The sequence below is a fragment of the Mustelus asterias genome, chromosome 6 (genome assembly GCF_964213995.1).
Source record: "Mustelus asterias chromosome 6, sMusAst1.hap1.1, whole genome shotgun sequence".
Classification (NCBI taxonomy): domain Eukaryota; kingdom Metazoa; phylum Chordata; class Chondrichthyes; order Carcharhiniformes; family Triakidae; genus Mustelus; species Mustelus asterias.
Window position 1 is genome coordinate 44,517,205 of NC_135806.1, and position 27,137 is coordinate 44,544,341.

The 27,137-nt window shown below is 42.7% G+C and overlaps 1 protein-coding gene across 6 annotated transcripts in view; it reads right to left on the reverse strand.

Moving 5' to 3' along the window:
* The window catches only part of LOC144494845 (tudor domain-containing protein 7-like), a 134,150-nt gene extending 107,238 nt beyond the window's left edge, over positions 1-26,912 (reverse strand). For 2 of the 6 annotated variants that reach the window (XM_078214270.1, XM_078214267.1), the window contains exons 1-2: positions 26,841-26,912; positions 3,675-3,894 (exon numbers count right to left, since the gene is read on the reverse strand). In XM_078214270.1, coding sequence (XP_078070396.1) covers positions 3,675-3,887 — 213 coding nt within the window. In that variant the 5' untranslated portion in view covers positions 3,888-3,894; positions 26,841-26,912. Of the gene's footprint in view, positions 1-2,455; positions 2,571-3,674; positions 3,895-11,683; positions 11,806-25,952; positions 26,296-26,840 lie in introns of those variants that run through there. The other 4 variants (XM_078214269.1, XM_078214266.1, XM_078214268.1 and 1 more) reach the window with 3 other exon arrangements.
* Between the last annotated feature and the right edge of the window lie 225 nt (positions 26,913-27,137).

The window sequence follows — 27,137 nt, forward strand, 5'->3', positions numbered from 1 at the left end:
ATTATGCTTTCTGAAGCAAGATCCAGAATCAGTTTATGTTTTCCATAACTATATTAAAAACCCACATTTCATGCAGATCCTGATGCTAGATGTCTGTCAGCTTCCTGCTTCATCATATAAGAAAATCCACATAAAATAGAAGCTCAGATTTGCTGTTTGGCCCTTGAAGCCTGTTTTGCTATTCAAGAAAATCATGGCTGATCATCTATTTCAACTCCATCCTCCTACACTATTCCCTTATCCTCAGTAGCCAAAAAATAAAATCAACTTCTGTCTTGAATATACTCAATGACTGAGCATCCACAGCTCAAGTGGGTACAGAATTCCAAAGAATCACAACCTTTGAAATGAAGAAATTTCTCCTCATCCCAGTCCTAAATGGCTGACCCTTTATTATAAGACTCTAACCTGTGTTGTTAAGCCTCTTAAGAATTTCACGTTTCAATGAAACCACTCCTCATTTTTCTAAACTCCATGGAATATAGGCCTAGTCTACTCAAATCTCTTCTCAGAGAACAATTTCCTCACCCCAGGAATTGTCTAGTAAGCATTCACTGCACTCTCTTTAGCAGGAGTTTGTCTCTCCTTAGGTAAGGAGAGAAAAACCACACACACTCCAGGTCTGGTCTCCTTGTATGCCAGGCAATGACTATCTCTAACAAGAGAGAATCTAACCATCATGCCTTGATATCCAACGGCGTTACCATCACTGAATCTCCCATTATCAACATTTTTGGGAACTTACCATTGACCAGAAACTGAACAGGACTAGCCATTTAAATACCGTGGCTACAAGAACGGGTCAGAGGCTATGAATCCTGTGGTGAGTTACTCACCTCCTGACCCTCCAAAGCCTATTCATCATCTACATGGCACAAGTCAGCAGTGTGGTGGAATACTCTCCACTTGCCTGGATGAGTAACAACAAACTCAACTCCATCCAAGACAAAGCAGCCTGCTTGATTAGCATCTCATCCACAAACATTCACCCTGCACTACTGACGCACAATAGCAGAAGTGTATATCATCAACAAGATGCACTGCAGGAACTCACCTAGCTTCATGGACAGCACCTTCCAAAACTACAATTGCTACCATCTAGAATGACAAAAGGTAGCAGACACATGGGAACACTACCATCTGAAAGTTCCCCTCCAAGCCACTCACCATGTTTACTTGGAAATATATTGGAAATAAATATATTTATTCACTGCGTCAAAATCGTGGAGCGCCCTCCCAAACAGCGCCATGAGTGTAACTACACATGGACTGCAGCGTTTCAAGAAGGCAGTTCGCCACTGCCTTCTCAAGGTCAATTAGGGATGGACAATCAATGTTCAATCATAGAAACCCTACAGCACAGAAAGAGGCCATTTGGCCCATCGGGTCTGCACCGACCACCCAGGCCCTACCCCCATATCCCTACATATTTACCCGCTAATCCCTCTAACCTATGCATCTCAGGACACTAAGGGGCAACTTTAGCATGGCCAATCAACCTAACCCGCACATTTTTGGACTGTGGGAGGAAACCGAAGCACCCGGAGGAAACCCACGCAGACACGAGGAGAATGTACAAACTCCACACAGACAGTGACCCAGGTCCCTGGAGCTGTGAAGCAGCAGTGCTAACCACTGTGCGACCATGCCGCCCTATATGTTGGCCTCACCAATACTCCCACATTCCATGAATGAATAAAAATAAAAATTACATTTGTACAAGAATGTTTACAATCAGTTATGTCTCTTTCTAGTCTACTCTCATATTCACTTTTCCCTTTCCATTTCAATTTTTTGGTCCTCTGTTGCTGAAGTCTAAAATCTTCATGTTTCCTGCTTGTTTTGGCAATGCCATCTGCCTCTTCTTTTGATCTAACAGTATCTTTAACTCTTCTCAGCCAACGTTGTAGAGCTTGTGCCTGAAGGGAATGCATAGTTGGTGCAAATTATGTATTAATTTTTTAAATGCTATATCTTATTTTTCAATGTAGTTCCCCAAACTACTTAGCAACATGTTATTCGTACCTATGTATTTTGCTTTGTTCTGAATTAATGTACTCTAGTTTAAATTTAGTACAAAATTCTATCATATTATGGTCCCTTTTCCCTAGAGGACCCATAATTACAACATTATTAATTAACCATCTCGTATCGTGCAATACTAGACCCAAAATTGCCTGTCCTGTGGTTGGTTTTTCAACATACTGATCTAGAAGACTATCTTCTATACATTCCATGAATTCTTCCTCCACAGTTCACACTATGACTGCAAGTTTAGTTGACCTATGCTATACAAAAGAGTGAACTCCCCAAGATGACCATAATACCGTTATTATATTCATCTTAAATTTCCCAATTTGCCTTGCACTAAAGCTATTGTTGGACCTGTAAACAACGTCTACCATTTTCTGCCACTTGTTGTTTGTTCGTATACACACATATAGCGTATGCTCACATTTATGATGTAAATTGGTCTTGCTGTTAAAAAGGTGCCTCAATTTTGCATTTTCCAGCTCCTCCGTCTGTACTGTGGAGAACTTCCTTCTTATAATGAATTCTTCTCACCTATATTTCTGTTGAAGCTATATAAATTCAAGTTATTATGTAGCCCACAGGCAATGAGCCATTCCACGGTGATTATTCATGCGAGAACCAAGCATATCAGACTACTTGATTGAATGTGCACCGTTGCTCAGTCTAACTCTGCCCTCATCTCATTTCCATGCAAATAGTTACCAGCAGACACTAGTAGGCAGTGATCAGACACAAGTTTTGGGATTTCTTTTTCTTTTCCACTCTTGTAAATATTAAAATCAACAGCCACTCTGAGGTCATCTAATTCAGCATTCATCAGCGAATAATTTGAGTCATTCTTGGTCTGTACAGCTAAGTACCTTTACATTTCATAGTTAATTAATTTTATCAACTTCCTTCTTCCGAGAGAGAATATTTCTTGCTGGGGTATATTTCTATCGTTTTGGGTGTCCTCCAGTACTTCATCAGAAGTATTATTTTTCATGTGAGCCTCCACAGCAAATGTTAGTTGGCTATGACACCCGAACATAGCACAGACCAAGCACAGCACAGAACCTTCCTGTCTTACGCAGCTTAGCTACCCACAGCCTTAGTCAGCTGAACCATTGGGAAATATTTCTTTACAATTTATTTTCGATATTTAAAAAATATTCATCTTCAAATCAAAGTAAAATTGTAGTAATCGTTGGACTTCCAACTTAACAACTGTAATGTTGGCATGGACCCAGCCTCCCACCCATCCGACACTAGATACAGATAAACTATAGACGGTCAAATTAAGCAACAAAGAAGGTGTCAGTGATTGGTTTGGACTATTTTGAGTTTCCTTTAGGATGAGGTACATTTTTTCCTGTAAATTCTTTGAAATGAAGGAATTTGTTGGGTTCTTGAAACAGGTTAAAAGGACATAGGAAACCCCAATGCAAAGAAAAACACAGTATAAGCCAATCAGAAGTTAAACAATCAACCGAAAAAAAATTAAGAATAAAGTCATTGATTACATTTCCCATTGGTCTGATGGATACGTCATGGTACTACATTGCAATTGTCAGAAAAGCAACAGATTCAATTCCTGATCTGAGGGGTGGGGGTAAGGAATTGTGTCTGAGAGAAAAATGAATCTTTAATCAATGACTTACCTCACCATTTTTATTAACTCCAAACTTCACAACTGAAGGAATGCTTTTCAAGTAGTTCTCAAGAGTTGGAAATCCAAGCTGTTTATGAGGGATTACTTCACCTGTGAGTTGTTTATACTCTCCCTGCAGCCTTGTGAAAGCCACACCATCTTTACTCGACTGCAGGACTGCACGTAGCATCTTAGCCACCAGATCCTTCTCCGCTTCTGTCATTTTTGACCTTAAAAGACATATATAAAAGTTACATATATAAACATCAATTAACAGTCATTAAATTAAATACTTCAAAAAACAAAACATTTTTTTACAACAACTTGCTTTATATAGATCCTTTGTGAGCTGATGATGATAAATTAAAACTCTTCTAATCTACCTATTACACATCATATGAAAACATGTAGGTTATTGGAAGACAAGTTAGTTTTTTAAAAATTCACAATCACCTTTAAATTTTCATGCCACTCTCTCATAACAACACAAGCAACAAGGGTCTCAACACACAGCAGCAATGCAAATGAATAGACAATTCAGCTCCTAAGTTTACTCTTTCATTCAATTAGTGCATGGCTGATCAGCATCTCGAACTGATTTACCATTGACAAGTTAATCAAACAAAAATCTATCAATCGTGAAAATTTAACTTGCATCCACATTTTTCAGGCAGACCGTTGCACGAGGTAAAGGGCAGGAATTTCCAATTTTGTCATGGCCGACCCGCTGCAAATGAGAATGTAGAATTTGGCATTCCAGCCAAAACTCCAGTCGCTTACACAACACTGGAGAATCCCAGCCATGAATGAGGATGGAGATTTTTAGCAAAGCGTTGCTTGAATTCACTCAAATTCACTTGAGAATTCACTTAAATGGCATAATTCCAATTTTAAGATTGTGCCCCTTTATTTCGGAATGTCTCCAACAGAAAAAAAAATCTCTGTATTTACTCAGTTGAATTCCTTTAATGTTGTCAAAACTTCAATTAGATCACCCCTCGACCCTTTTAAGTTCAAGTGAATACAACGCAAAATTATGCCGTATCCTCATAAGATAACGTTTTAAGACCTAGTATAATCCCACTGAAACTGTGCTGTATCATTTGCAAGGCCAATATAACTTTCTGAAGTGAGAATGGGAAAAATTGAATGTAGCACTCCAGATGGGCAATAAAGGCACTCTGCACCTGAAGGACAATTATTCCCCACTATATTCTAGCCCCTTGAAATAAAAAATAAAATTCCTTTGGCTTGATTTTTTTTTAAAAATTGTATACCTAAACACTAGCTTTTATTAATTTCTGTACCAGGATGCAGAAACGTTTTTGCTCTTCTGCACTTCCCAACCTCTTGTGGTTTGGAAAATATTCTGTTCTGTCAGTCTGCCATCTAAAGTAAATGATCTCACATTCTACCTCCGCCCCCCTCCCCCCCCCCCAAAGTCTGACTATCCAGTTAAGTAAATGGGAGGAGCTCTGAAGTCTCCAACCATAACTCCGAGTTGGAAACTTTTTTCACAGGTGTGGGGGAGCAGGGGAACTGCCCAGTGGGAGTTGAAACTTGCTGGACAATTCCCACAGAGTCCTTGTGCTGGGACTTCCAAGTGGTCCCAAAGCACATCTGGTCTCCAAATATCATAAGAAGTCTCACAACACCAGGTTAAAGTCCAACAGGTTTATTTGGTAGTACAAGCCACAAGCTTTCGGAGCACTGCCCCTTCATCAGGTGAGTGGGAATTGTGTTCACAAACAGGGCAGATATAGACACAAACTCAATTTGCAAGATAATGGTTGGAATTAGAGTTTTTTTAACTCGCATTCCAACCATTATCTTGTAAATTGGGTTTGTGTCTATATCTGCCCTGTTTGTGAACACAACTCCCACTCACCTGATGAAGGTGTAGTGCTCCGAAAACTTGTTGCTTGTGCTACCAAATAAACCTGTTGGACTTTAACCTGGTGTTGTGAGACTTCTTACTGTGTTTACCCCAGTCCAACGCTGGCATCTCCACATCATGGCTCCAAATATCAGCAGACCAGAAGATGTGGGCCAAACTGTCATTCGAGTCATTAATAAATATGGTGAAATACTAAGGCCCCAGTACTGATCTATGTTTTTCCCCATTTTGTACTTCACATGTTTTAGGACTGTTCAACCATTTTTCTCCAAAGGAATTAGAAAGTAAGCTACATTTAAGGATTGTTTTGAAGTAAAATGTATTCACACATTTTTTAAATATCAATGATGATTAAGATACTCATAGGTTAAACTTTAATCTTATTCCCCAAACACCTACTACAAAATGCAATTGGTTAACCGGTCTTGGAAACTCAAAGATATCAAACCCACTGTTTGGGAAGGTTACATCTACCAGGCATTTGGCACTTCGATGTTGGTTTTAGTCTTTAAATTTTAAAATTCATTCTCGAGACTAATAAGGCCAGCATGTATTGCACTATTTTCCCTGAGGAAGGTGACCGCAGCCTGTGATGAAGATGCTTCCACAATTATTATTTGGGAGGAAGTTGCAGTAATTACGGAATGGTGATCATCGAAACCCTACAGTACAGAAAGAGGCCATTCCGCCCATCGAGTCTGCACCGACCACAATCCCATCCAGGCCCTACCCCAACATATTTTACCCACTAATCCCTCTAACCTACACATCTCAGGACACTAAGGGGCAATTTTAGCATGGCCAATCAACCTAACCCGCACATCTTTGGACTGTGGGAGGAAACCGGAGGAAACCCACGCAGACACGAGGAGAATATATGGCTCTGTCAGTTTGGTATATGTAACTTGTAGCTCTGATAGCCCCTCCATGCGCCTGCTGTCCTGGCCCTTCTTGCTGGCGGTGACCATGAATTTGAGAGTTGGCAATGAAGACGACTTCTACAGCACTTCCTGTGAATAATACAACACTGAAGCCATAGTATGCTGATGGTGGAGGAAGTGGATGTTTAAGCCACTGGATGGGATGCCAATTAAGTGGACTGCTTTATCCTGCGCAGTGTCCTAGCAGATGCAAAAAATAGAAGTTACAGAGACATATGGAATCAAGTTTTAAAACCGAAAGCAGCAAGGGCAAATTTTTGCCAGACACCAAATGCAGGAGAGTAACTGATAGTCATTTTTAAATAATTCAGTACTGATGTGGTGAAATGTAGTTTATTCATTATTCTGTATAAAGGTAAGATGACAAAGTGTAATGACTGAATTAATTAAGCTCGATCGTAGCTGCTACAGTTTGTTTACCTGAAGTGAAATAAAGTAACAATGTCTGTTGACACCACCGCCAACCAATTAGTTGAGATGGAGTGGGATTTATGGAAGGACACACAGCAAATAAGAAACTATTCACAGAACAGTCTGTTTAAAAAGCACAACTGCAGCAGATCTTGCAAAATGCAGTAGATGCAGGATAGTTACCCTACAAATGATGCAAGTGAAATCAATCTTGGAATTACCCAATCCCTCTCCATTCTAGCCAGGAATAGCGAAGTCATGATATGCAGTCAAAGTGGCTCAATGATTTGCACTTGGACTCATCTTACCAAGTGTTTTTTTGATTGAAATGCATGCTAAACACATGAATATCTGGTCCAGACCACAAGGGAATAAAAGTGCTACACCCTTGGTTACTCTTGTATAGAATCATAGATTGATTTCAATACAGGAGGCCATTTGACCCATTCTGTCCATGTCAGTTTTCTTACAAGTTACTTAGTTAGTCCCACACCCCTGCTTTTTTCCCCTGTCGCCCTGTAACTGTTCTCTCTTTAGATAATTATCCAACTCTCTTTTGAAAGGCATGATTTAATCTGTCTCCACCACACTCTCAGGCAGCACATTCCAGATCCTAACAATTCATTGTATAATAAAAGGTTTGCCTCGTGTCACCTCTGTTTCTTTGGACATTTAGCTTACATTGATGTCCTCTGGCTCTTGGCCTTTCTGTTAATGGGAACAGCTTCTCCCCTACCTACTCCGTTCATGATTTTGAACATTTCTATTAAATCTCCTCTCAATCTTCTTTTCTCTGAAGAGCACAGCCCCAGCTTCGACAATCTAGCCACGTAACTGAAGTTCTTCATCCCCAGAACCATTCTTGCTTTTGTGCATCTTCCCCAGAGCCTTCAAATCCTTCCTAAAGGGCACAATAAAGCGAACATAATACCCATGTGACAGCTCAGCATAACTTCCTTGCTTTTGTACTCGATTCCTCTATTTTATATAGTTCATGATCCATTATGCCTTAGTAACCACTTTCTCAACCTGCCCTTCCACCTTCCAACAACTTATGCACTTACACTCTCAGGTCCCTCTGCTCCGGAGCCCCTTTAGAATTGTATCCTCTATTTTATATTGCAATTCATTACTTCCAATGTATCACTGTACACTTCTCTGAATTAAATTTCAGCGGCCACATGTCCACCCATTCCAAGAACATATGTATTCTTGAACTCGATCTTTATTCCTCTCACAATTTGCAATACTCCCGAGTTTTGTGTCATCTGCGAATTTTGGAATTGTGCCCTGTACACCCCAACTCTTGGTCATAACTATAGATCCAGAAAAGAAATGACCCAAGTATCAACGCCCAGGGAACTCCATTGTATACTTCCCTGCAGTCCAAAAAAATCACCATTCACTACTACTCAGTTTCCTGTCACTTTTATTCTATGGTTGAATCTGTTATGTGGCTTTCTCAACCACCTTTTGGAAATTGATGTACATCACATTACCCTCCTGAAACCTCTCCATTGTCTCATCAAAAATCCAGTCAAATTAAACACCTTTAACTAAATTAAACACTTGGGTGGCACAGTGGTTAGCACTGTTGCTTCACAGCACCAGGGACCCAGGTTCAATTGCCAGCTTGGGTCACTGTCTGTGTGGAGTCTGCACGTCCTTCCTGTGTCTGAGTGGGTTTCCTCCGGGTGCTCCGGTTTCCTCCCAAAGATGTGCTAGTTAGGTGCATTGGCCATGCCAAATTTCTGAGCAGAAACTGATAGCCAAGTTCCGCACACATGAGGACGGCCTAAACCAGGATGTTGGGTTTATGTCACACTATCAGTAACCCCCACAGCTTGCCTCCTGGCTGTCCTGTCTGGAGACAATACACATCTCTTTAACCTGTGCTTAATGCTCCCTCCACTCACATTGTCTGTATCTTTAAGAACTGGTTGACTGTAGAGATTTGCATTCTAATCAGTATTCTGTAACTTGATTTTGTGTCTCTGTGCCCTGTTTGAGCGCAGATTTCCACTCCATCTGACGAAGGAGCAGCGCTCCGAAAGCTAATGGTATATGATACCAAATAAACCTGTTGGACTTTAACCTGGTGTTGTTAAAACTGTTATTCTGTCAAGAAGCCAATTTTGTATACATTTAGAGTCCTCACCCTGGATCCTGTGCGATTTAACTTTATGCAACAACCTACCATGCGGTACCTTGTCAAAGGCCTTGCTAAAGTCCATGTAGACAACATCAACTGCACTGCCCTCATCTACCTTCTTGGTTACCCCTTCAAAAAACTCAGTGTCCTACAAGTGTCCTTGTACACTTGTCAATCAAAGTGGAGAGGCAGGTGCAGTAAGAAAATACGAAGGCACCTGGTTTGTGGGCCTTCATTGTAAGAGGATTTGAGTCCAGAAGTCGGGATGTCTTACTACAGTCATACAGAACCTTGGTGAGACCACACCTGGAGTAGTGTGCGCAATTTTGGTCTCACTACCTAAGAAAGGATATAATTTAGGAATAGAGGGAGTGAAGCAGAGATTCACTGGGTTGATATCGGAGTTGGAAGGACTGTCCCATGAGGAGAGATGGGTTCGGTTGAGTCTGTATTCACTACAATTTGGAAGGATAAAGGGAGATCGAATTGAAACGTACAAAATTCCAAAGGGGATGAACAGACAAGATGCAAGAAGGTTGGTTTCCCTGGTAGTAATCCAGAACCAGGGAACAGATTCTCAGGATACGGGGTAGACCATTTTGGACTGAGATGAGGAAAGATTTCTTTATTCATAGTGTAGTGAACCTGTGGAATTCTCAAACACAAAAGGCTGTGCGGAGGCCAAGTCACTGAATATATTCAAGAGATTATTTTTTTTCGATTTTAATAGCAATCATATTAAATGGTGGAGCAGGCTTGAAGGGCCAAATGGCCTACTCCTGCTCCTAGTTTCTAGTGAAAAGTATTATTTCTTGTGCACTGTACAGACCGTTCATTAAGAAGATGTGGAGATGCCAGCGTTGGACTGGGGTGGGCACAGTAAGAAGCCTCACACCACCAGGTTAAAACCCAACAGGTTTATTTGGAATCACGAGCTTTCGGAGCGTTGCTCCTTCATCGGGTGAGTGGAGAGGTAGGTTCACAAGCACAACATTTATAGACAAATTGGCAAGTGTGTCTTTGACTGCATGTGCCGTGTTTGTGGGGCCTACCTTTCCGCTCATCTGATGAAGGAGCAGCTTGTGATTCCAAATAAACCTGTTCCTAGAGAAATAAAGGAGAGGGTGCAGAATATAGGAGGAGCAGATAGGGAAACAGACCCTGGAGAGATGCAGTAATAGCAGAGTTGTTGTGATGGGAGACTTTAATTTCCCAAACATAGATTGGAATATCCCTAGGGTAAGGGGATTGGATGGGGAAGAGTTCATTAGGTGAACTCTTCACCTAATGAAGAGTTCACCTAATGAGGGTGGTGGGCGAGTGGAATCGGCTGCCGTCAGTGGTGGTGGAGGCGAACTCAATAGGGTCTTTTAAGAGACTCCTGGATGAGTACATGGAGCTTAATAGGATGGAGGGTTATAGGTAGGTCTAGAAGGTAGGGATGTGTTCGGCACAACTTGTGGGCCGAAGGGCCTGTTTGTGCTGTAGTTTTTCTATGTTTCTATGTTTCCTTCTATACTTCAGCCATGCCCTTTGTCTCCTTGCGTTGGTTGCCTTAAGACCCCTCATTGGCCCTATTCCTCCCTTTTATTGTTTAAATGCCCATTGAAGACTTCTGCATTTCATTTTATATTGGTTGTTAGTCTCTTGTCAGAACCTTTGTTTTCTTCACTGTCTCTCTGAACTTACGACATTTACCCTGGTTCACACTTCTATTTATCAACCAGATATTACTATACACACCCTTTGCTCTATCTTGCTCTCTTTTATCATCTCGGGAGACTTGGCTTTGTTTATTCTATCTTTCCCCCATTGTGGGAATGTGCTTTGACTGTATCTGAATGAGCTCCTCTTTAAAGGAAGCCCATCTTTCAATTATAGTTTTGTCTGTCAATCTTGATATCCAAATGATTGAAACTAAATCCATTCTCATCTCATTGAAACTGGCCCTTCAATAGTTAGTTATTTTTACTCTGATTGCCCTTTGATCAAGATAATGGACAATACAGATATACATCTAAACACAATGGTCTCAGACCATTTACAAAAGTTACTATCAGTGCTGTACGATACAAATATTCACTTCTTAACTGTTGCTTTACTGAGTTATGAACACATTCTGAAGAAGATTGAGATCATTTTTCATGAATGCCTTCCAGGACTGCATTAGCCATTATGAAGCAACTGACTCATTCAAACATACAAAAGCTGAGCTCAATATAGACCAAGAGATTGAACCTTAGATTTTCATCTAGCTGACATCATTGTTCCATGGATATGTAGCTAGCAACAAATACAAATAGTACAGATTAGGCAGAAACTACCAGCTCAACTCCATTGAGCATGCAAGCCTCTAAGCCTCGCCCAAGCTCACTTATGTAGCATGGAAGTATGCTCCATGTTAATCTAGATCAAATACAAAAACAATGAAGTATCCAGTGCCTCTCTCCTCTCGACCTTGAGTAGGCCAGACATCCATTAAGGGAAGGATGAATCCTTTACAAGTGGTTGAAGCAAAGGTACATTAAGCATCGCAACCGCTGGAAATGAACACGTTATGCCACATGCAAATCACTACCTGAAAAAAAAGTTGGTACACAAATGAGACATTTTCTCACCTGTTCCAATAAAAAGGCATTCAAAATCATTCTCCACTCATACTTAAACCAGCTGTCCAAAGCAACATTTATGCACTTCACCTTTTCAACCTGAAGTGACTAAATTGTACATTAGACTTCCACGTCTGCAGACGTGCTATCCTGATCACAGAGAAGTCCAGAAGTCAAATTAATTAGAATTCCAGTTGTTTAAAAGAGCTCAATAAAAGCACAGAACAAATAGTTTTCAAGGATAGGCAATCTGCACCTGTAAATTAACTTGAATTTGCAGATGAGGTTAGTGCCAACAGTTCTTCAGTAGTGGAGGAAAGATGATGGGTGGAGGCTAAAGGTGGCACCGAAGGTCCGGTTGAGCAACAAACAAGAGGAGCTTAATTTCGGAGCTGCTAGCACAGGAGCCATCTTAACACAAATAGGTCCCACAGACAGAAATATGGTGGATGACTGGGTAAGCTGTTTTATTTGTGTGGATGGAAAGATAAAATATTGTCAGGGCACAGGCCTTGCTAGTTTTAAAATACTATAGAAGCAGGCAAACATAGCATTAGAAATGCTGCGGGCTTTGATGTCAACCTTTTTATTGATCACAATTTTACTCTTCAAGTCACACAGTTCTCTCAAACAGCTGTTTTAATCAAGCTATATAGCGAGGTTCCTGTAAAGTCACAGATCAGTGCCGGTAACCAGCCAGAGCCCAGAATTCAGGAATACACAAGCAGTTCTTGTTTCAAATTCGATTACAATTAATTAGCAGATACCAATCAAGGTATAAGAGTTATCTCTATCCACTCAGTTATTGATTACGGTTACATCATTCAGAAGGTACAGATATTAAAACCAATCACAATCACCTTATGCTTGCTTAATTATAATATCCAACCAGTGTGAAGACTTACTCATGTTAGCTGACCTAATTCATCACTGTTAAGTTATCAGTGATGTCCCAGTTTGTCAGTGTCTGTGGATATCAGTCCCTTCTTCCAGTTCCAGGTGTCTGATTTAATGAATTCTCTCAGACTAAAGGTCTTGGTGCTCATCTGTGAAAACTTTTATAAAGACCTTTTATTTTCTCATAGCAGCTTATGTGAATTTTAAACTTGTGTGATTATTAACCCTTTCAAAAAAGTCTTGAACAGTGCTGTGAATTAATATTGGGTTTGTGCGTATGCAATTTTCTAACTCATGCACCATGTTTAGTAAAATACTTAGAAGATTCAATCTTTGAAATATGTATTGGAGTTTAGGAGGTTGAGGGGAGATCTGATAGAAACTTACAAGATAATGAACGGCTTAGATAGGATGGACGTAGGGAAGTTGTTTCCATTAACAGGGGAGACTAGGACGCGGGGGCACAGCCTTAGAATAAAAGGGAGTCACTTTAGAACAGAGATGAGGAGAAATTTCTTCAGCCAGAGAGTGGTGGGTCTGTGGAATTCATTGCCACAGAGGGCTGTGGAGGCCGAGACGTTGAGCGTCTTCAAGACAGAAATTGATAAATTCTTGATTTCTCGAGGAATTAAGGGCTATGGGGAGAGAGCGGGTAAATGGAGTTGAAATCAACCATGATTGAATGGTGGAGTGGACTCGATGGGCCGAATGGCCTTACTTCCGCTCCTATGTCTTATGGTCTTATGGTCTTATCCTCTGTGCAGAGGAGAAGCTTATTCAAAAAAGATTCACACTGACTACACAGAGCAGCTTCCATGATGTTCATCAGTATCACCATTCCTTAGTAAACCCCAGGGTCTATGCTACTGTGGTAGTTTGTTTAGGCATGAAATGAAAGTGAAACTAATCACGAAGCTAATCCTGCCCCTTGCCCCAAACACAGAAAATGGGGGACCTGTAGTACAGAGGATAAGTATCATTATGAAAGCAAGCCTCCATTCTACACAAGAGTATTCTGAAGTTGCACAAATTTAGGGCTGATGCTACCTTTAGGAATGATGTGGAGATGCCGGCGTTGGACTGGGGTAAACACTGTTAGAAGTCACACAACACCAGGTTAAAGTCCAACAGGTTTATTTGGTAGCACAAGCGTTCGGAGCATTGCCCCTTCTTCAGGTGAGTGAAGAGTTGTGTTCACAACAGGGCATACAAGTCACAAACTCAATTTACAAGATAATGGTTAGAATGCGAGTCTTTACAGGTAATCAAGTCTTTACAGGTACAGACAATGCGAGTGGAGAGAGAGTTAAGCACAGGTTAAAGAGCTGTGAACTGTCTCAAGCCAGGACAGTTAGTGAGATTTTGCAAGCCCAGTCAAGTCATGGGGGTTACAGATAGTGTGACATGAACCCAAGATCCCGGCTGAGGCTGTCCTCATGTGTGCGGAACTTGGCTATCAGTTTTTGCTCGGCAATTCTGCGTTCTGTGTCTTGAAGGCCGCCTTGGAGAATGCTTACCCAAAGATCAGAGGCTGAATGCCCTTGACTGCTGAAGTGTTCCCCGACAGGAAAAGAACACTCCTGCCTGATAATTGACAAGCGGTGTCCATTCATCCGTCGTCATAGTGTCTGCATGGTCTTGCCAATGTACCATGCCTCGGGCGATCCTTTCCTGCAGTGTCTCAGGTAGACAACGTTGGCTGCGTCGCAAGAGTATGTACCGTATATCTGGTGGATGGTGTTCTCATGTGAGATGATGGCATCTGTGTCGATGATTCGGCATGTCTTGCGAATTTGGTCCCCATGGCTGTTCCTTGTATCTGGATGAAGAACTGGTTGTTGAAGGTGAAGACGTTGTGGGATGTCTCGGCACTCTACACCAGCATCCCCCACGACGACAGCATTGCTGCAACTGCCTCAGTACTCAACGCCGACAACTGCCAATCTCCAGATGCAATTCTACAACTCAGCCGCTTCATCCTGGATCACAACATCTTCACCTTCAACAACCAGTTCTTTATCCAGACACATGGAACAGTCATGGAGACCAAATTCGCACTTCAATATACCGACATCTTAATGCACAGGTTCGAACAAGACCTCTTCACCGCACCTTCAACCGACGCTATACACTAAATACATCGATGACATTTTCTTCCTTTGGACTCATGGTGAACAATCACTGAAACAACTATATGATGACATCACCACGTTCCATCCCACCATCTCACCATGGACTACTCTCCGGAATCAATTGCATTCTTGGACACACACATCGCCATCAAGGACAGTCACCTCAGCACTTCACTGTACCACAAGCCCACGGATAACCTCACGATGATCCACTTCTCCAGCTTCCACCCTAAACACGTTAAAGAAGCCATCCCCTACGGATAAGCCCTACGTATACACAGGATCTGCTCAGATGAGGAGGATCGCAACAGACGCCTACAGATGCTAAAAGATGCCCTCATAAAAACAGGATACGGCGCTCGATCGATCTCATTGATCGACAGTTCCGACGCACCACAGCGAAAAACCGCACCAACCTCCTCAGAAGACAAACACGGGACACGGCGGACAGAGTACCCTTCGTTGTCCAGTACTTCCCCGGAGCGGAGAAGCTACAACATCCTCTTCGGAGCCTTCAACATATCATCAATGAAGACAAACATCTCGCCAAGGCCATCCCCACACCCCCACTTCTTGCCTTCAAACAACCGTACAACCTCAAACAGACCATTGTCTGCAGCAAACTACCCAGCCTTCAGGAGAACAGTGACCATGACACCACACAACCCTGCCACAGCAACCTCTGCAAGACGTGCCAGATCATCAACACTGACGCCATCATCTCACATGAGAATACCATCCATCAGGTACACAGTACATACTCTTGCAACTCGGCCAATGTTGTCTACCTGATACGCTGCAGGAAAGGATGCCCTGAGGCATGGTACATTGACAAGACTATGCAGACGCTACGACAACGGATGAATGGACACCGCTCGACAATCACCAGGCAGGAGTGTTCTCTTCCTGTCGGGGAACACTTCAGCAGTCAAGGGCATTCAGCCTCTGATCTTTGGGTAAGCACTCTCCAAGGCGGCTTTCACGACACATGGCAATGCAGAATCATCGAGCAAAAACTGATAGCCAAGTTCCGCACACATGAGGGCGGCCTCAACCGGGATCTTGGGTTCATGTCACACTATCTGTAACCCCCACGACTTGCCTGGGCTTGCAAAATCTCACTAACTGTCCTGGCTTGAGACAGTTCACACCTCTTTAACCTGTGCTTAACTCTCTCCACTCACATTGTCTGTACCTGTAAAGACTGGATTACCTGTAAAGATTCGCATTCCAACCATTATCTTGTAAATTGAGTCTGTGTCTATGTATGCCCTGTTTGTGAACACAACTCTTCACTCACCTGAAGAAGGAGCAACACTCCGAAAGCTTGTGCTACCAAATAAACCTGTTGGACTTTAACCTGGTGTTGTAAGACTTCTTACTGTACTTACCTTTAGGAACTATAGCATCGGCAGCCAGTACTCATTTGCTAAAACACAGAGATTAGTATGCAATAATGTCCAGTAAATATCTGAGGACTGCTCCTGTGACAATCAATAGGGTTCCGAGTGAGTGTTTCTGTTGCAAAATGATTTCTAACTTGCTTGCCAGGCAGCTTCTCTACATGACACCAGAGGATGGACTCAAGTATCATTTTACTGATAAACAAGCCCTGAATTTCGACATGGAAAGCTTCTGGTGCCATTATCTTGAGATGGTAGAAAGCTGCAGTCTTTAAGAAATAACTAATTCCCTCAAGAATGCTGCTTAATTTGTGACAGTGAGACCACAAATCTGTTCAGTTTAGATTACCAAGACAAACAAAACAATAAAGTATGGAAGAGGTGCAGGAAAAAAAGCTCTTCACCCTTGAAAGCTAGTGAGAGTATCTAACTATAAAAGGTAGTTTTAATTTGAGCACTTTTAACATGTAGCAGAATACAAGGTGGTATAGATCAATAAAACTGGTGAAAACTTTAGGATAGATGCCAAAAAGAACTAAAAGGGAAGTAAGTGATCAAGGTTTGGGACAGTCTTCCACTTAGACTCATTCAGCAGAGTGATCCATGACACATTCTAGGAGTGATGTGGAGATGCCGGCGTTGGACTGGGGTAAACACAGTAAGAAGTTTAACAACACCAGGTTAAAGTCCAACAGGTTTATTTGGCAGCAAAAGCCACACAAGCTTTCGGAGCTCTAAGCCCCTTCTTCAGGTGAGAGTCACCTGAAGAAGGGGCTTAGAGCTCCGAAAGCTTGTGTGGCTTTTGCTACCAAATAAACCTGTTGGACTTTAACCTGGTGTTGTTAAACTTCTTACATTCTAGGAGGAACAGGTGAGCAGTTCGAAGTTTTACTTTATTTCATCAGATGGATGCTAAAATGGGCCATATCTATATTTTGATCAAACTTGAAGTTCAGCCATTGATATATACAAGAATGCAACAGTGTTTGAGTGGATAATTTACATATGATCTCTTTTACGGTTCGATGTTAATATTTTTGTGGTCAAAGTTCATTGGGATTCCTTTAGGTTCCATCCCATGGAAAACATTTGCTGTGCTGTGAAGTCCAGGGGTCCCATTCAGGGATCAAGAATTTTGGAATCCAGTATATTGAGGTTTAGAATGACATGTGCATTTGTAACTTGCTTTAATAATGTAACCTCTGGAATCTACCTTGTTGCATCCCTCTGGGTAGTTCTGTTCCTAACTTTATTTCAGTAGGGAGGACATCACTAGTTATCAGGGAAGATCTCATAGTCAGAAATTAAGTCAAAAAATACAATTTGCAAAAACAGAGACTAGGAGTCGGCCATTCAGCCCTTTGAGCCTGGCCCACCATTTATTTTGATCATCAAATTCAATATCCTGATCCCCCCCCCCTTCCCCCCATGTCCCTTGATCCCTTTAGCCCCAAGAGCTACATCTAATTTCTTCAGGAAATCAGACAACTACCTTTGGCCTCAACTACATTCTGTGGTAGTGAATTTCACACATTTACCACCCTCTGGGTGAAGAAATTTCACCTCACCTCAGTTCTAAAAGGTTTACTCCTTATTCTCAAACTATAATACCTAGTTCTGGACTCCCCCTAATATATAATCTTGTTCCCACACTGTCAGTTGTTAGGGTGCTGTAAAATTTGTCACACGATAAGACAAGTTTGTGTTAGTCATCTGGAAGATCACAGAATAATTAAGAATTTTTGTTCCATAAATGAGGTCATTAACCTCAAGGGATGGCTGAATTAAATTGGACAGCCTGGAGGAACTTGAACTAACTTGGTAGATAGTTCCACAACTAAGTTCAATAATATTGCATCAAGGTCAGTCCTTATATTCTTTGAAAACAAATATAATCTGCATTTAGGGCACATTTGGACTTTAACTGTGGTGATGGAAAGTGTTTTTGTCACCACTGGAGTTATGCAGCCCGGACAGAAGAGAGAGATGCTGGTGAGGAAAGTAACTCACCACCCACTTGCCTTCAGAGACAACACCTTCAAATGTGATATACACTCCACAACTTAGTAGGACAAAACCAAAACCACTTCAAACTGGACACCAAATTACAGTGTGAAAAGAAAAGTTAAAATAAAACTAACATGATGAGTGCTCCAAGATTATTTTAAGCTCATTTCTGAACAATTTATAAATATAAAGCTGGCTTGACTATTATCAAAGAATTTGTGGATGAAATAAAGTGCCATTTAAAAATTGACTTACGACAACAACATTAATGTAGCGAAATTCCCCCAAACAACTTTTCAAAAAGGCATCAGACACACCTAAGGGAGGTGACAAAAGATGCATTTGAAAGGTAGCTTTTGAGGATCTTTCAAAGGAAGATAGCTCGAGGGTATAAGAGTCTCAAGTATGAAGACGGAATGCTTGACCACCAATCCAAGAGCTGCAGGAGCAGAGGATGGGAGCTGAGAAGTAGGACTGGAGAAATTTGTAGAAAGTGGAGCAAGGCCATGAGGGAGGGGAGGTCAGAAGCTAGTAAAAAACAGTGATAACAAATTATAGGTGAGCAGGAGTTAGCACAGGATAAACAGAATGCAAGTCGTAGAATTCAAGGTAAGTTGGAAGTTTATCAAGTGTTTGAGTTTAAGAAGGGCGGCAAGGAGAATGTTAGATTAGTTGAGCCCGAGGCTGGTTAAGGGTCTCGGTCATGATAAGAGTATGAAAGGGATGGATTAGACAATATTATATCTCCTTATAATCAAGGCCAAGTGCATGAAGCAGAGTTCAGTGATCAAAGAGGATGCCACACACAGTTAAGGGGTTTTGCTAATGCACAATGAAATAGCACAGAAGTCCAGTTCATTTGAGTACTGCTGTGGCAGGATCCTTAAGGAAATTTGGTTGAGCGAGGGAATTCAGATGCAGTGAGGGAAAATGCACTGTTCTGGTCTTTAACAGAATAAGGAGTAATCTGAGAAAAGAAACAATAGGCAAAAGACCCGAGTCTTTCAGCCCAGAAGCATTAATTTGGTAAATAGGGAGGTGTTTGGTTGATGAGTTTTAGGGTTTCCAGTTTTGTCTGAACTAGGGTGGTGGTTTAAACAAGGACCAGAAGAGGGTTTCTGGACAGTTCTAACCAGAATATGGTTACATCCCAGAGGGGAAAAAAAATCGAAGGTTTAGGAAAGGTAGGTTGTGACGATTGGGGAACTGGGAAGCAAGGATTTTGGATACGTACACTCAGTCTGTCTAAAAGGTACAATACATTTTCCCCCTGTAAGGAAGAGAAAGACTGTAGGATGGGCAGCCACAATGTACTGTGGCTCAGAGGGCTGCCCAGGCACAGGCTGGGAGAATGGAATAGGAATCTGGTAGTAATTGGGGACTCTAATTGGTGGAATAGATAGCATCCTCTGCAGCCGAGAGCGGAATCCCCAGTGTAAGGGATATCTCCTTGGAAAGGAAGTAGGTAAATGTAGCTGTTCTCGTCCCTATTGCAAAATAGAAAATAGGAGTAGGCCATTTAAGCCTGCTTCACCATTCAGTATGATCATGGCTGGCCATGCAACTAAACAGTCCAATCCTGCCTTGCCGTTCGCCACCCTATATTCTTTAATTCCTTTCGCCCCAACTCCTCCTTGAAAACATACAATGTTTTGGCCTCAACTGCTTTCTGTGGCAGTGAATTCCACAGGCTTACCACTCTCCATGTGAAGAAATTTCTCCTAATCTCAGTCCTTAAAGACTTAACCCTTACCCTAAGCCAATGATCCCTGGTACTGGACTCCCCCACCATCAAAAACATCCTTCTTGCATCTAGCCTGTCGAGAATTGTTAGAATTTTACAAGTTTTCATAAAATCTCCTCATTCTTTTAAATTCCACTGAATATAATCCTAACCAACTCAATCTCTTCTCATACGTCAGTCCTGCCATCCCAGGAATCAGTCTGGTAAACCTTCTCTGCACACCTTCTATAGCAAAAACATCCTTCCTCAGATAAGGAGACCAAAACTGCACATAATAGTCCTGGTGTTCTCACCAAGACCCTGTACAATGGAGCAAGATATCCCTGTTCCAGTCGCTCACCTTTGATGACTGGTGTACAAGGACACCTAGGTCTATTTGCATATTCCCCCCTCTCAATTTATAGCCATTCAGATAATAATCTGCCTTCCTATTTTTGCTACCAAAGTGAACAATCTCGCATTTATCCACATAATACTGCATCTGCATACATTTGTCCACTCTCAGCTTGTCCAAATCACACTGAAGCATTTCTGCATCCTCCTCAGTTTACACTCACACCCAGCTTTGTTTCATCTGCAACTTTGGAGATATTGTATTTAGTTCCCTCATCTAAATCAGTAATACATTTTGTGAACAGCTGGGGTTCAAGCGCTGACCTCCTGCAGTACCCAACTAGTCACTGCCTGCCACTTAGAAAATGACCTATTTCTGCCAATCGGTTTTCTATCCGTCTCAGTACACTACCACCAATCCCATGTGTTTTAATTTTACATGCTAATCTCATGTGGGACTTCGTTGAAAGCCCAAATAAACCACATCCACTGGCTCCCCCTCACCCACTCCACCCTTGAAGAATTCCAGGAGATTAGTCAAGCATGATTTCCCTTCCATACAACCTTGATGATTCTGTCCAGTCCTGCCACTGTTTTCCAAGTGCTCTGCGGTTAAATCTTTTATAACAGACTCTAGCATTTTCGGAAAATTAAAATCAATGCATCAACTATCTCACGAGCCACTTCTTTTAAGATTCTAGGATGAAGATCATCAGGACTCAGGGACTCATCAGCCTGCAGGTTCAACAATTTGCTAAGTATCACTTCCCTGGTGATTGTAACTTTTCTGAGCTCCCCCCCCAATTCTAATTCCAGATTTACAGCTATTTCTGGGATGTTACTTTTATCGTCTAAGTGAAGACTGGTGAAAAATAGCTGCTCAATTCACCTTCTATCACTTTCTTTTCCATTATTAATTTCTCAGACTCACTTTTCAGGACCAACACTCACTTTATTAACTGTTTTCTAAGTATTTCTAAAAACTCTTACTGTCTGTCTTTGAATTTCTAGCTGTCTTTTTTTCATACTCTAAGTAAAAAAGTTTAACAAGGAGGGAAAAATTAATCAATACGAGTGTCACCAAGAAATCCAATAGGGATTCCAAAGAAACCTTTTTCACCCAAATTGTTGAGAGAATGTAGAATTAGTTACAATGGGGAGAGCGATTAACGTGAATTGCATAGATTCATTTAAGATGATGCCAGTTAAACATTTGAGGGAAAATGTTATCATGGTAGATTTTGATGAGAAAAGATGGGAGGAACTTCAACACCCGCATGGATTGGTTGGGCTGAATGGCTTGTTTCTGTGCTCCATTTCAGTGAGCAGCCAGAAAGAGAGATGGAATCAGAAAATGAAGACAATGTTTTTGATCATGCCTCAGTTTTGAAACTCAGCACCCGTGATGATGCACTGAACTACTAACTTAGATTGTGTGCTCAAGATCTGAAATGGAGCTTGGACCCATAACCCCTGTCTTTGAGGCACAAGTCAAGGTTGAAAGATGAGTGCTATATAGAGGTCAATCTCTTCATAGATACCAGAACCTATTTGAACACAAAGGTAAAAAAAAACTTCACTCTCTTGGTATTTCATTGGGCTCAGTTACAGTGATAAAATTGCTGCTTGGTTGCTGAAATTCACAAGGAACTGGAACAAAACGGTCCCAGCTCTGTTGAGAAAAGCATGGATGTTAGGGAACTTGGGGAAATAAATAGTGATGTCTTGAGGAGTCTACGTATTACAGAGGAGGAGGTGCTGGAAGTCTTAAAGTGCATCAAGGTAAATAAATCCCCGGGACCTGATGAAATGTAATCCAGGATACTGTGGAAGGCTAGGGAGGAAATTGCGGGTCCCCTAGCAGAGATATTTGAACCATCGATAGTCACAGGTGAGGTGCCTGAAGATTGGAGGGTGGCAAATGTTGTGCCTTTGTTTAAGAAGGGCTGCAGGGAAAAACCTGGGAACCACAGGCTGGTGAGCCTCATCGATAGTAGGTAAGTTGTTAGAAGGTACTTTGAGAGCAGGATCTACAGGCATTTAGAGACGCAAGGAATGATTAGGGACAGTCAGCATGGCTTTGAGAGTGGAAAATCATGTCTCACAAATTTGACTGAGTTTTTTGAAGGGGTAACCAAGAAGATAGAGGAGGGCAGTGCAGTTGATGTTGTCTACATGGACTTTAGCAAGGCCTTTGACAAGGTACCACATGGTAGGTTGTTGCATAAGGTTAAATCTCACGGGATCCAGGGTGAAGTACCCAAATGGATACAAAATTGGCTTGATGATAGAAGATAGTTGTTGAGGGTTGTTTTTCAAATTGGAGGCCTGTGACCAGTGGTGTGCCTCAGGGATCGTTGCTGAGTCTGCTGTTATTTGTCATTTATATTAATGATTTGGATGAAATTTTAGTAGGCACGGTTAATAAGTTTGCAGATGACACCACGATTGGTGGCATAGTGGACAGTGAATAAAGTTATCTCGGATTGCAACGGGATCTTGATCAATTGGGCCAGTGGGCTGATGAATGGCAGATGGAGTTTAATTTAGATAAATGCGAGGTGAAGCATTTTGGTCGATCGAACCAGGGCAGGACTTACTCAGTTAATGGTAAGGCGTTGGAGAGTTATAGAACGAAGAGATCTAGGGATACAGGTTCATAGCTCCTTGAAAGTGGAGTCACAGGTGGACAGTGGTGACGAAGGCATTCGCATGCCTGGTTTCATTGGTCAAAACATTGAATACAGAGGTTGGGACGTCTTGTTGAAGTTGTACAAGACATTGGTAAGGCCACACTTGGAAAACTGTTCTGGTCACCCTATTATAGAAAGGATATTATTAAACTAGAAAGAGTGCAGAAACGATTTACTAGGATGCTACCGGGACTTGATGGTTTGAGTTATAGGGAGAGGCTGGATGGACTGGGGTTTTTTCCCTCTGGAGCATGTGAGGCTGAGGGGTGATTTTAGAGGGGTTTATAAAATAATGAGGGGCATAGATTAGCTATGAATCAATATCTTTTCCCAAAGGTAGGGGAGTCTAAAACTAGAGGGCATCGGTTTAAGGTGAGAGGGGCGAGATACAAAAGGGTCCAGAAGGGCAAATGTTTCACACAGAGGATGCTGAGTGTCTGGAACAAGCTGTCAGAGGTAGTAGTAGATGCAGATACAATTTTGTCTTTTAAAAAACGTTTAGATAGTTACATGGGTAAGATGGGTACTGAGGGATATGGGCCTAACATGGGCAATTGGGACTAGCTTAGGGGTTTAATAAAAGGGTGGCATGGACAAGTTGGGCCGAAGAGCCTGTTTCCATGCCGTAAACCTCTATGACTAAAAAGATTGCCTCTAAAACTTGACCTTCCAGATGTGATATAACAACTTAGTTTCAAATTTATTCAGAGGAAATGCTGTCTTTCAGTTTCAAATCACAGTCAACATCAGACAGCTGGGCAGGATAGTGTACTATCATGTGCACACTGTAAACATGCAGCAGCAAGTGCTACAACAAGGCGTCTCACACAATAATGAAACCATATAACTTTCAGTTTCATTTCTCAGTCAAATATATTTAAGTCATTAAAGACTGACTATCCTTTAGGGAAAGGTTTGCTCCTGTCCTGGTTTCTTGGAGTTACCTTTCTCTCCTCTTATCAAAACAACTCAACTCCAGCATTACTCTGAAATGCTGAGGCAACCCTGGCTTTTCTTCACCACAATGTGGAGTTGCCGGCGTTGGACTGGCGTAAACACACTAAGAAGTCTCACAACACCAGGTTAAAGTCCAACAGGTTTATTTGGTAGTAAAAGCCACTAGCTTTCGGAGCGCTGCCCCTTCGTCAGGTGAGTGGGAGTTCCGTTCATAAACAGGGCATATAAAGACACAAACTCAATTTATAGAATAATGGTTGAAATGCGAGCCTTTACTGGTAATCAAGTCTTTACAGGTACAGACAATGTGAGTGGGCCTTCACGACACACGACAGCGCAGAGTCGCTGAGCAGAGACTGATAGCCAAGTTCCGCACACATGAGGACAGCCTCAACCGGGATCATGTCACACTATCTGTAACCCCCACGACTTGCCTGGAATTGCAAAATCTCACTAACTGTCCTGTCTGGAGACAATACACATCTCTTTAACCTGTGCTTAACGCTCTCTCCACTCACATTGTCTGTACCTTTAAGACTTGATTACCTGCAAAGACTCGCATCCCAATCATTATTTTGTAAATTGAGTTTGTGTCTTCTCCCACTCAGCTGACGAAGGGGCAGCACTCCGAAAGCTAGTGGCTTTTGCTACCAAATAAACCTGTTGGACTTTAACCTGGTGGTGAGAGACTTCTTACTGTGTTTTCTTCACCACTACAAACACTCTCCTTAAACTTCTCTCCTCCAAGCACAAGACAATAGACATATTTTTTCACAAATATCAGGACCATCACTTCAGCTGCTGCTTCTCCTCCAATCTCCTCCATCAAGCCAGTCTCTGTTCAGACCTGTCCATGTCTTGTCCAAGAAATTTCAGCTTGTTGTGGTTTCCTATTCCTCCCTCCATTCTGATTGTCTGCAGACCCATCTCCTGCCCTCAACTCCATGCCCGCAAGCATCAACAACCTAAGCTCGCTGACATTGCAAAAAACTCCCACTCCAAGTTCTGTCTACTTCCTTTCAAAGGTGGCATTAACCCCTCTCTCCAAAAACCCAAGCCCAGTCCCTTACATTCTTGTCTCATCACCCTTCCTTGATTTTGTCCTGGATTTGAACCAAATTGGTTGCAACCTAGATATCCAATTCAATTCCTCTCTGAGCTTCTGACCTTGTATCCTATGCACGTATGCAAACCTGGACCAACTCCTGCTCACCAATCATCCATGTTTCGCTGATTTCAATTGACTTCTGGTTCCCCAATGCCTCAAATTTAAAATTTATCATATCTAAATCATTTCTAAACCTACAACATGACAGAGCTTCATGTTAATTTTCTCCCACTTTTTTTTACGGTCCCCCACTTCCATTTTGGCAGTTAGTAGCCATGTCTTCAAATCTCTGGGCCCAAAACTTTGAAGATCTCTCCTGAAATTGTTCCACCCCATTCTCCTCTTTTAAATCCTCCTTGAAACCTGCTTCATTGATCAAGCTTGTAGGCACCTCTCCTAATATTGGATTCTTCAGCCGGATGTCAACTTTTGCCTGGTTACATTTCTGTGAAGTGTCTTGTGTGGATTTTAAAATTTAAATGCAAGTTTTTCTTGCACTGCCATCATCCACTTCCAACCCATCTTTGCCTCTCAGACACAGAAGCACCACTGTCTCAGATGGAAAAACCTTTTGGTTCTATACACACAGAAAGATGTCTCTAACATACTGTAAAATCTGAGAGTTACTCTATTGGAATTTAGTCTCCATTTGATTATGCACATCTGAAGTAAAATTGTTTGCAATGTCGTGTTGCCTCTATGTTTCAGACACAGGTTGCATTTTCCAACCTAGAGCTGTAGCAAGACTGCAGTCTTCAAACCACATCATTGGTATTGTAACATTCAGGCCAGGAATAATACTTTGGAAAGTACAATGCATGATAGCACACAATCAAGTAATAAATTATTAATACATTATAAATACTTGCACTTCCTTAAAAAAACAGCCTTTTTTGTTTTTCGCAATAGTCAACTTCAACAAAATTCCAGACATTTCTATTTCCAAAAAAACAAAACTTTTGGTTGCTGTAGACCTCTAATGATTGGATCCACTTTTTGATTACCTCAAACCCAACCTGTATTTGTTCCATAGGGAGCTGTTCCTCTCCTCCCTGCCAACACCACACCCTGGCACCCCTTCTCTCCCTACCTATTTACACTTGTCTTTCGCTCTCCTCTCTCTCTCTCCCTCTCCTTCTATCTACGCCGCCGCCTCCTCTATCACCGGAGTTCCTCCGTCCCACCCGGCGCCCCCTGCCTCTGCCCCATATTCCTAACCGGCTCCACCTCGGTTGCTCTCCAACTCCCTACATTTTTGCCCCCGGCCGTTCTGATGGTTGGGTCGGCAGTATTCAGACCTCGGGCACCCAGTTCTCCCCATGTTCCCGAGTGCCCATGCCCCCCCCCTATCTCCCGGTGTTGCCCATGCCCCCCCCCTATCTCCCGGTGTTGCCCATGCCCCCCCCCCCTATCTCCCGGTGTTGCCCATGCCCCCCCCCCTATCTCCCGGTGTTGCCCATGCCCCCCCCCCATCTCCCGGTGTTGCCCATGCCCCCCCCCCTATCTCCCGGTGTTGCCCATGCCCCCCCCCCTATCTCCCGGTGTTGCCCATGCCCCCCCCCCCCCTATCTCCCGGTGTTGCCCATGCCCCCCCCCCCCCTATCTCCCGGTGTTGCCCATGCCCCCCCCCCTATCTCCCGGTGTTGCCCATGCCCCCCCCCCCCATCTCCCGGTGTTGCCCATGCCCCCCCCCCCCCATCTCCCGGTGTTGCCCATGCCCCCCCCCCTATCTCCCGGTGTTGCCCATGCCCCCCCCCCTATCTCCCGGTGTTGCCCATGCCCCCCCCTATCTCCCGGTGTTGCCCATGCCCCCCCCTATCTCCCGGTGTTGCCCATGCCCCCCCCCCCTATCTCCCGGTGTTGCCCATGCCCCCCCTCCCCCGGGTACTCACTGCTGTGTGCAGTCCTGCACTCGCGCTCTGACGGTTGGGTTCTGTTTGGTTGACTGGCGCACACATGCGCACCGGCCACCAGAGCCGCAGTAAATCTGCGCGTGCGCACCTTGCTGACCAAACTGCCACCTGTCATTTGCTGTAATTCTCCCGCCCCGCCCCGGTATCGGTGTGAGCGAAGGGCGGAAAACGGAAATGTCCGTAGATCTAGGGCGGGAATTTCCGGTCTGGCTGGAGAGAGGCCCAATGTGAGTTAGCGCGTGCCTGTGTGTTCAGCAAGTTTCATGCATTAGGGCT